Source organism: Engystomops pustulosus, unplaced genomic scaffold, assembly GCF_040894005.1.
Source record: "Engystomops pustulosus unplaced genomic scaffold, aEngPut4.maternal MAT_SCAFFOLD_100, whole genome shotgun sequence".
NCBI lineage: Eukaryota > Metazoa > Chordata > Amphibia > Anura > Leptodactylidae > Engystomops > Engystomops pustulosus.
In genome coordinates, this window is record NW_027284984.1 from 272,803 (window position 1) to 282,568 (window position 9,766).

The 9,766-nt window shown below is 50.8% G+C and overlaps 1 protein-coding gene across 7 annotated transcripts in view; it reads left to right on the top strand.

Annotated features, from left to right (window-relative positions):
- PKLR (pyruvate kinase L/R) overlaps nucleotides 1-9,766 on the top strand; it is a 71,085-nt gene that overhangs the window by 36,773 nt on the left and 24,546 nt on the right. Inside the window, exon 1 of one of the 7 annotated variants that reach the window (XM_072131603.1) lies at nucleotides 2,990-3,012. The exons of 3 other annotated variants lie outside the window; for them this stretch is intronic. Coding sequence is in view for 2 of the 4 variants with exons in the window: in XM_072131597.1 (XP_071987698.1) it covers nucleotides 3,391-3,409 (19 nt within the window). In the remaining 2 variants the exon portion in view is untranslated. 3 more of the 7 variants (XM_072131599.1, XM_072131598.1, XM_072131597.1) reach the window with 3 other exon arrangements.

Here is a 9,766-nt window from a genome sequence, read left to right on the forward strand (position 1 = left end):
TCTCCTCCACTACATGACTGTATGATCCTCTCCTCTCCCCCACTACATGTCTGTATGATCCTCTCCTCTCCACCACTACATGACTGTATGATCCTCTCCTCTCCTCCACTACATGACTGTATGATCCTCTCCTCTCCTCCACTACATGACTGTATGATCCTCTCCTCTCCTCCACTACATGACTGTATGATCCTCTCCTCTCCCCCACTACATGACTGTATGATCCTCTCCTCTCCTCCACTACATGACTGTATGATCCTCTCCTCCACTACATGACTGTATGATCCTCTCCTCCACTACATGACTGTATGATCCTCTCCTCCACTACATGACTGTATGATCCTCTCCTCTCCTCCACTACATGACTGTATGATCCTCTCCTCTCCTCCACTACATGACTGTATGATCCTCTCCTCTCCTCCACTACATGACTGTATGATCCTCTCCTCTCCTCCACTACATGACTGTATGATCCTCTCCTCTCCTCCACTACATGACTGTATGATCCTCTCCTCTCCCCCACTACATGACTGTATGATCCTCTCCTCTCCTCCACTACATGACTGTATAATCCTCTCCTCCACTACATGACTGTATGATCCTCTCCTCCACTACATGACTGTATGATCCTCTCCTCTCCTCCACTACATGACTGTATGATCCTCTCCTCTCCCCCACTACATGACTGTATGATCCTCTCCCCCACTACATGACTGTATGATCCTCTCCTCTCCTCCACTACATGACTGTATGATCCTCTCCTCTCCCCCACTACATGACTGTATGATCCTCTCCTCTCCTCCACTACATGACTGTATGATCCTCTCCTCTCCTCCACTACATGACTGTATGATCCTCTCCTCCACTACATGACTGTATGATCCTCTCCCCCACTACATGACTGTATGATCCTCTCCTCTCCTCCACTACATGACTGTATGATCCTCTCCTCTCCTCCACTACATGACTGTATGATCCTCTCCTCCACTACATGACTGTATGATCCTCTCCTCCACTACATGACTGTATGATCCTCTCCTCCACTACATGACTGTATGATCCTCTCCTCCACTACATGACTGTATGATCCTCTCCTCCACTACATGACTGTATGATCCTCTCCTCTCCTCCACTACATGACTGTATGATCCTCTCCTCTCCTCCACTACATGACTGTATGATCCTCTCCTCCACTACATGACTGTATGATCCTCTCCTCTCCTCCACTACATGACTGTATGATCCTCTCCTCTCCCCCACTACATGACTGTATGATCCTCTCCTCTCCTCCACTACATGACTGTATGATCCTCTCCTCTCCCCCACTACATGACTGTATGATCCTCTCCTCCACTACATGACTGTATGATCCTCTCCTCTCCTCCACTACATGACTGTATGATCCTCTCCTCTCCTCCACTACATGACTGTATGATCCTCTCCTCCACTACATGACTGTATGATCCTCTCCTCTCCTCCACTACATGACTGTATGATCCTCTCCTCTCCTCCACTACATGACTGTATGATCCTCTCCTCTCCTCCACTACATGACTGTATGATCCTCTCCTCTCCTCCACTACATGACTGTATGATCCTCTCCTCTCCACCACTACATGACTGTATGATCCTCTCCTCCACTACATGACTGTATGATCCTCTCCTCCACTACATGACTGTATAATCCTCTCCTCTCCTCCACTACATGACTGTATGATCCTCTCCTCTCCCCCACTACATGACTGTATGATCCTCTCCTCCACTACATGACTGTATGATCCTCTCCTCCACTACATGACTGTATGATCCTCTCCTCTCCTCCACTACATGACTGTATGATCCTCTCCCCCACTACATGACTGTATGATCCTCTCCTCTCCTCCACTACATGACTGTATGATCCTCTCCTCTCCCCCACTACATGACTGTATGATCCTCTCCTCTCCTCCACTACATGACTGTATGATCCTCTCCTCTCCTCCACTACATGACTGTATGATCCTCTCCCCCACTACATGACTGTATGATCCTCTCCTCTCCCCCACTACATGACTGTATGATCCTCTCCTCTCCCCCACTACATGACTGTATGATCCTCTCCTCTCCTCCACTACATGACTGTCCTCTCCTCTCCTCCACTACATGACTGTATGATCCTCTCCTCTCCTCCACTACATGACTGTATGATCCTCTCCTCTCCTCCACTACATGACTGTATGATCCTCTCCTCTCCTCCACTACATGACTGTATGATCCTCTCCTCTCCCCCACTACATGACTGTATGATCCTCTCCTCTCCTCCACTACATGACTGTATGATCCTCTCCTCTCCTCCACTACATGACTGTATGATCCTCTCCTCCACTACATGACTGTATGATCCTCTCCTCTCCTCCACTACATGACTGTATGATCCTCTCCTCTCCTCCACTACATGACTGTATGATCCTCTCCTCTCCTCCACTACATGACTGTATGATCCTCTCCTCTCCTCCACTACATGACTGTATGATCCTCTCCTCCACTACATGACTGTATGATCCTCTCCTCTCCTCCACTACATGACTGTATGATCCTCTCCTCTCCTCCACTACATGACTGTATGATCCTCTCCTCTCCTCCACTACATGACTGTATGATCCTCTCCTCCACTACATGACTGTATGATCCTCTCCTCTCCTCCACTACATGACTGTATGATCCTCTCCTCCACTACATGACTGTATGATCCTCTCCTCTCCTCCACTACATGACTGTATGATCCTCTCCTCTCCTCCACTACATGACTGTATGATCCTCTCCTCCACTACATGACTGTATGATCCTCTCCTCTCCTCCACTACATGACTGTGTGATCCTCTCCTCCCTGTGTTTGGGTTGCGGCCTGTGTGTGGATGTCTTGTAGGGTGATGTAGGGGCGGGTGTGTGGCTCTCGCCCTCTGAGGGTGTGGTTGGGTGGTGTCTTCCTCAGACGGTTTCCTGGTTTGCAGTGAGGAGCGAGGCCGTTATCAGGTACTGAGAGATTCCTGGTCCTCAGACGGTTTCCTGGTTTGCAGTGAGGAGCGAGGCCGTTATCAGGTACTGAGAGATTCCTGGAGCCGGAGGGGTCTCCATGGTCCCAGCAGACACGTGTGGATTTCGGGGGTTCCCATAGGCGCAGATAGTGGTGGTCTTCTCTTCTCCTCTCCTGTGGTCACTGTCCGGCCGGACCCCCGTGCTGAATGATGAGACGGGGTCATGGCTCAGGTCAGGGGTATGTGCCCCATCATCTCCTCAGCTCCTGTCCATCACGTGTCCATGAGGTCTCCTCCTCATCCACATGTTTACTCCTCAGTCCCAGGACACTGATTAACCCGACCCCGGCCACCAGAGAGGACAACCACTGCCTCCATGATGGACGGCCTGACAGGTAGTACAGGGAACTTACCTCTGCTATATACAGGGAACTTACCTCCCCTACACAGGGACTGCTCCTACAGGGGAACTTACCTCCCCTACACAGGGACTGCTCCTACAGGGGAACTTACCTCCCCTACACAGGGACTGCTCCCACAGGGGAACTTACCTCCAATATACAGGGGAACTTACCTCCCCTACACAGGGACTGCTCCCACAGGGGAACTTACCTCTGCCATATACAGGGGCTGCCGCCACAGGGGAACTTACCTCCCCTACACAGGGACTGCTCCTACAGGGGAACTTACCTCTGCTATATACAGGGGAACTTACCTCCCCTACACAGGGACTGCTCCCACAGGGGAACTTACCTCCCCTACACAGGGACTGCTCCTACAGGGGAACTTACCTCCCCTACACAGGGACTGCTCCTACAGGGGAACTTACCTCCCCTACACAGGGACTGCTCCCACAGGGGAACTTACCCCCCCCTACACAGGGACTGCTCCCACAGGGGAACTTACCTCCCCTACACAGGGACTGCTCCCACAGGGGAACTTACCTCCCCTACACAGGGACTGCTCCTACAGGGGAACTTACCTCTGCTATATACAGGGGAACTTACCTCCCCTACACAGGGACTGCTCCCACAGGGGAACTTACCTCCCCTACACAGGGACTCCTCCCACAGGGGAACTTACCCCCCCTACACAGGGACTGCTCCCACAGGGGAACTTACCCCCCCTACACAGGGACTGCTCCTACAGGGGAACTTACCTCCCCTACACAGGGACTCCTCCCACAGGGGAACTTACCCCCCCTACACAGGGACTGCTCCCACAGGGGAACTTACCCCCCCTACACAGGGACTGCTCCCACAGGGGAACTTACCCCCCCTACACAGGGACTGCTCCTACAGGGGAACTTACCTCCCCTACACAGGGACTGCTCCTACAGGGGAACTTACCTCCCCTACACAGGGACTGCTCCTACAGGGGAACTTACCTCTGCTATATACAGGGGAACTTACCTCCCCTACACAGGGACTGCTCCCACAGGGGAACTTACCCCCCCCTACACAGGGACTGCTCCTACAGGGGAACTTACCCCCCCTACACAGGGACTTCTCCCACAGGGGAACTTACCCCCCCTACACAGGGACTGCTCCTACAGGGGAACTTACCTCTGCTATATACAGGGAACTTACCTCCCCTACACAGGGACTGCTCCCACAGGGGAACTTACCTCCCCTACACAGGGACTCCTCCCACAGGGGAACTTACCCCCCTACACAGGGATTGCTCCCACAGGGGAACTTACCCCCCCTACACAGGGACTGCTCCTACAGGGGAACTTACCTCCCCCTACACAGGGACTGCTCCTACAGGGGAACTTACCTCCCCTACACAGGGACTGCTCCTACAGGGGAACTTACCTCTGCTATATACAGGGGAACTTACCTCCCCTACACAGGGACTGCTCCCACAGGGAACTTACCTCCCCTACACAGGGACTGCTCCCACAGGGGAACTTACCCCCCCTACACAGGGACTGCTCCCACAGGGGAACTTACCCCCCCTACACAGGGACTGCTCCTACAGGGGAACTTACCTCCCCTACACAGGGACTCCTCCCACAGGGGAACTTACCCCCCCTACACAGGGACTGCTCCCACAGGGGAACTTACCTCCCCTACACAGGGACTGCTCCTACAGGGGAACTTACCTCCCCTACACAGGGACTGCTCCTACAGGGGAACTTACCTCTGCTATATACAGGGGAACTTACCTCCCCTACACAGGGACTGCTCCCACAGGGGAACTTACCCCCCCTACACAGGGACTGCTCCTACAGGGGAACTTACCCCCCCTACACAGGGACTGCTCCCACAGGGGAACTTACCCCCCCCTACACAGGGACTGCTCCCACAGGGGAACTTACCTCCCCTACACAGGGACTCCTCCTCCTCCTCTGTATGTAGTGATGTCTATACTGTACCCTCCTCCTCCTCCTCCTCTGTATGTAGTGATGTCTATACTGTACCCTCCTCCTCTCCTCTGTATGTAGTGATGTCTATACTGTACCCTCCTCCTCCTCCTCTGTATGTAGTGATGTCTATACTGTACCCTCCTCCTCCTCCTCTGTATGTAGTGATGTCTATACTGTACCCTCCTCCTCCTCCTCTGTATGTAGTGGTGGCTATACTGTACCCTCCTCCTCCTCCTCTGTATGTAGTGGTGGCTATACTGTACCCTCCTCCTCCTCCTCTGTATGTAGTGATGTCTATACTGTACCCTCCTCCTCCTCCTCCTCTGTATGTAGTGATGTCTATACTGTACCCTCCTCCTCCTCCTCTGTATGTAGTGATGTCTATACTGTACCCTCCTCCTCCTCCTCTGTATGTAGTGATGTCTATACTGTACCCTCCTCCTCCTCCTCCTCTGTATGTAGTGATGTCTATACTGTACCCTCCTCCTCCTCCTCTGTATGTAGTGATGTCTATACTGTACCCTCCTCCTCCTCCTCTGTATGTAGTGATGTCTATACTGTACCCTCCTCCTCCTCTCTGTATGTAGTGATGTCTATACTGTACCCTCCTCCTCCTCCTCTGTATGTAGTGATGTCTATACTGTACCCTCCTCCTCCTCCTCTGTATGTAGTGATGTCTATACTGTACCCTCCTCCTCCTCCTCTGTATGTAGTGATGTCTATACTGTACCCTCCTCCTCCTCCTCCTCTGTATGTAGTGATGTCTATACTGTACCCTCCTCCTCCTCTGTATGTAGTGATGTCTATACTGTACCCTCCTCCTCCTCCTCTGTATGTAGTGATGTCTATACTGTACCCTCCTCCTCCTCCTCCTCCTCTGTATGTAGTGATGTCTATACTGTACCCTCCTCCTCCTCCTCCTCTGTATGTAGTGATGTCTATACTGTACCCTCCTCCTCCTCCTCCTCTGTATGTAGTGATGTCTATACTGTACCCTCCTCCTCCTCCTCTGTATGTAGTGATGTCTATACTGCACCCTCCTCCTCCTCCTCTGTATGTAGTGATGTCTATACTGTACCCTCCTCCTCCTCCTCCTCTGTATGTAGTGATGTCTATACTGTACCCTCCTCCTCCTCCTCTGTATGTAGTGATGTCTATACTGTACCCCCTCCTCCTCCTCCTCTGTATGTAGTGATGTCTATACTGTACCCTCCTCCTCCTCTGTATGTAGTGATGTCTATACTGTACCCTCCTCCTCCTCCTCTGTATGTAGTGATGTCTATACTGTACCCTCCTCCTCCTCCTCCTCTGTATGTAGTGATGTCTATACTGTACCCTCCTCCTCCTCCTCTGTATGTAGTGATGTCTATACTGTACCCTCCTCCTCCTCCTCTCTGTATGTAGTGATGTCTATACTGTACCCTCCTCCTCCTCTGTATGTAGTGATGTCTATACTGTACCCTCCTCCTCCTCCTCTGTATGTAGTGATGTCTATACTGTACCCTCCTCCCTCCTCTGTATGTAGTGATGTCTATACTGTACCCTCCTCCTCCTCCTCTGTATGTAGTGATGTCTATACTGTACCCTCCTCCTCCTCCTCTGTATGTAGTGATGTCTATACTGTACCCTCCTCCTCCTCCTCTGTATGTAGTGATGTCTATACTGTACCCTCCTCCTCCTCCTCTGTATGTAGTGATGTCTATACTGTACCCTCCTCCTCCTCCTCTGTATGTAGTGATGTCTATACTGTACCCTCCTCCTCCTCCTCTGTATGTAGTGATGTCTATACTGTACCCTCCTCCTCCTCCTCTGTATGTAGTGATGTCTATACTGTACCCTCCTCCTCCTCCTCTGTATGTAGTGATGTCTATACTGTACCCTCCTCCTCCTCCTCTGTATGTAGTGATGTCTATACTGTACCCTCCTCCTCCTCCTCTGTATGTAGTGATGTCTATACTGTACCCTCCTCCTACTCCTCTGTATGTAGTGATGTCTATACTGTACCCTCCTCCTCCTCCTCTGTATGTAGTGATGTCTATACTGTACCCTCCTCCTCCTCCTCCTCCTCTGTATGTAGTGATGTCTATACTGTACCCTCCTCCTCCTCCTCTGTATGTAGTGATGTCTATACTGTACCCTCCTCCTCCTCCTCTGTATGTAGTGATGTCTATACTGTACCCTCCTCCTCCTCCTCTGTATGTAGTGATGTCTATACTGTACCCTCCTCCTCCTCCTCTGTATGTAGTGATGTCTATACTGTACCCTCCTCCTCCTCTGTATGTAGTGATGTCTATACTGTACCCTCCTCCTCCTCTGTATGTAGTGATGTCTATACTGTACCCTCCTCCTCCTCTGTATGTAGTGATGTCTATACTGTACCCTCCTCCTCCTCCTCTGTATGTAGTGATGTCTATACTGTACCCTCCTCCTCCTCCTCCTCTGTATGTAGTGATGTCTATACTGTACCCTCCTCCTCCTCTGTATGTAGTGATGTCTATACTGTACCCTCCTCCTCCTCCTCTGTATGTAGTGATGTCTATACTGTACCCTCCTCCTCCTCCTCTGTATGTAGTGATGTCTATACTGTACCCTCCTCCTCCTCTGTATGTAGTGATGTCTATACTGTACCCTCCTCCTCCTCCTCCTCTGTATGTAGTGATGTCTATACTGTACCCTCCTCCTCCTCCTCTGTATGTAGTGATGTCTATACTGTACCCTCCTCCTCCTCCTCCTCTGTATGTAGTGATGTCTATACTGTACCCTCCTCCTCCTCCTCTGTATGTAGTGATGTCTATACTGTACCCTCCTCCTCCTCCTCTGTATGTAGTGATGTCTATACTGTACCCTCCTCCTCCTCCTCCTCTGTATGTAGTGATGTCTATACTGTACCCTCCTCCTCCTCCTCCTCTGGTATGTAGTGATGTCTATACTGTACCCTCCTCCTCCTCCTCTGTATGTAGTGATGTCTATACTGTACCCTCCTCCTCCTCCTCTGTATGTAGTGATGTCTATACTGTACCCTCCTCCTCCTCCTCTGTATGTAGTGATGTCTATACTGTACCCTCCTCCTCCTCCTCGTATGTAGTGATGTCTATACTGTACCCTCCTCCTCCTCCTCTGTATGTAGTGATGTCTATACTGTACCCTCCTCCTCCTCTGTATGTAGTGATGTCTATACTGTACCCTCCTCCTCCTCCTCCTCTGTATGTAGTGATGTCTATACTGTACCCTCCTCCTCCTCCTCTGTATGTAGTGATGTCTATACTGTACCCTCCTCCTCCTCCTCTGTATGTAGTGATGTCTATACTGTACCCTCCTCCTCCTCCTCTGTATGTAGTGATGTCTATACTGTACCCTCCTCCTCCTCCTCTGTATGTAGTGATGTCTATACTGTACCCTCCTCCTCCTCTGTATGTAGTGATGTCTATACTGTACCCTCCTCCTCCTCCTCTGTATGTAGTGATGTCTATACTGTACCCTCCTCCTCCTCCTCTGTATGTAGTGATGTCTATACTGTACCCTCCTCCTCCTCCTGTATGTAGTGATGTCTATACTGTACCCTCCTCCTCCTCCTCTGTATGTAGTGATGTCTATACTGTACCCTCCTCCTCCCTCCTCTGTATGTAGTGATGTCTATACTGTACCCTCCTTCCTCCTCCTCTGTATGTAGTGATGTCTATACTGTACCCTCCTCCTCCTCTGTATGTAGTGATGTCTATACTGTACCCTCCTCCTCCTCCTCTGTATGTAGTGATGTCTATACTGTACCCTCCTCCTCCTCTGTATGTAGTGATGTCTATACTGTACCCTCCTCCTCCTCCTCCTCTGTATGTAGTGATGTCTATACTGTACCCCTCCTCCTCCTCTGTATGTAGTGATGTCTATACTGTACCCTCCTCCTCCTCCTCCTCTGTATGTAGTGATGTCTATACTGTACCCTCCGGGTCCCTCCTCTGTATGGTAAGTGATCCTTCCCTCTCCTCTGTATGTAGTGATGTCTATACTGTACCCTCCTCCTCCTCCTCTGTATGTAGTGATGTCTATACTGTACCCTCCTCCTCCTCCTCTGTATGTAGTGATGTCTATACTGTACCCTCCTCCTCCTCCTCCTTGTATGTAGTGATGTCTATACTGTACCCTCCTCCTCCCCTCCTCTGTATGTAGTGATGTCTATACTGTACCCTCCTCCTCCTCCTCTGTATGTAGTGATGTCTATACTGTAACCCTCCTCCTCTCCTCCTCTGTATGTAGTGATGTCTATACTGTACCCTGCTCCTTCTCCTCCTCTGTATGTAGTGATGTCTATACTGTACCCTCCTCCTCACTTCCTCTGTATGTAGTGAAGGTCTATACTGTAACCCTCCTCCTCCCCTCCTCTGTA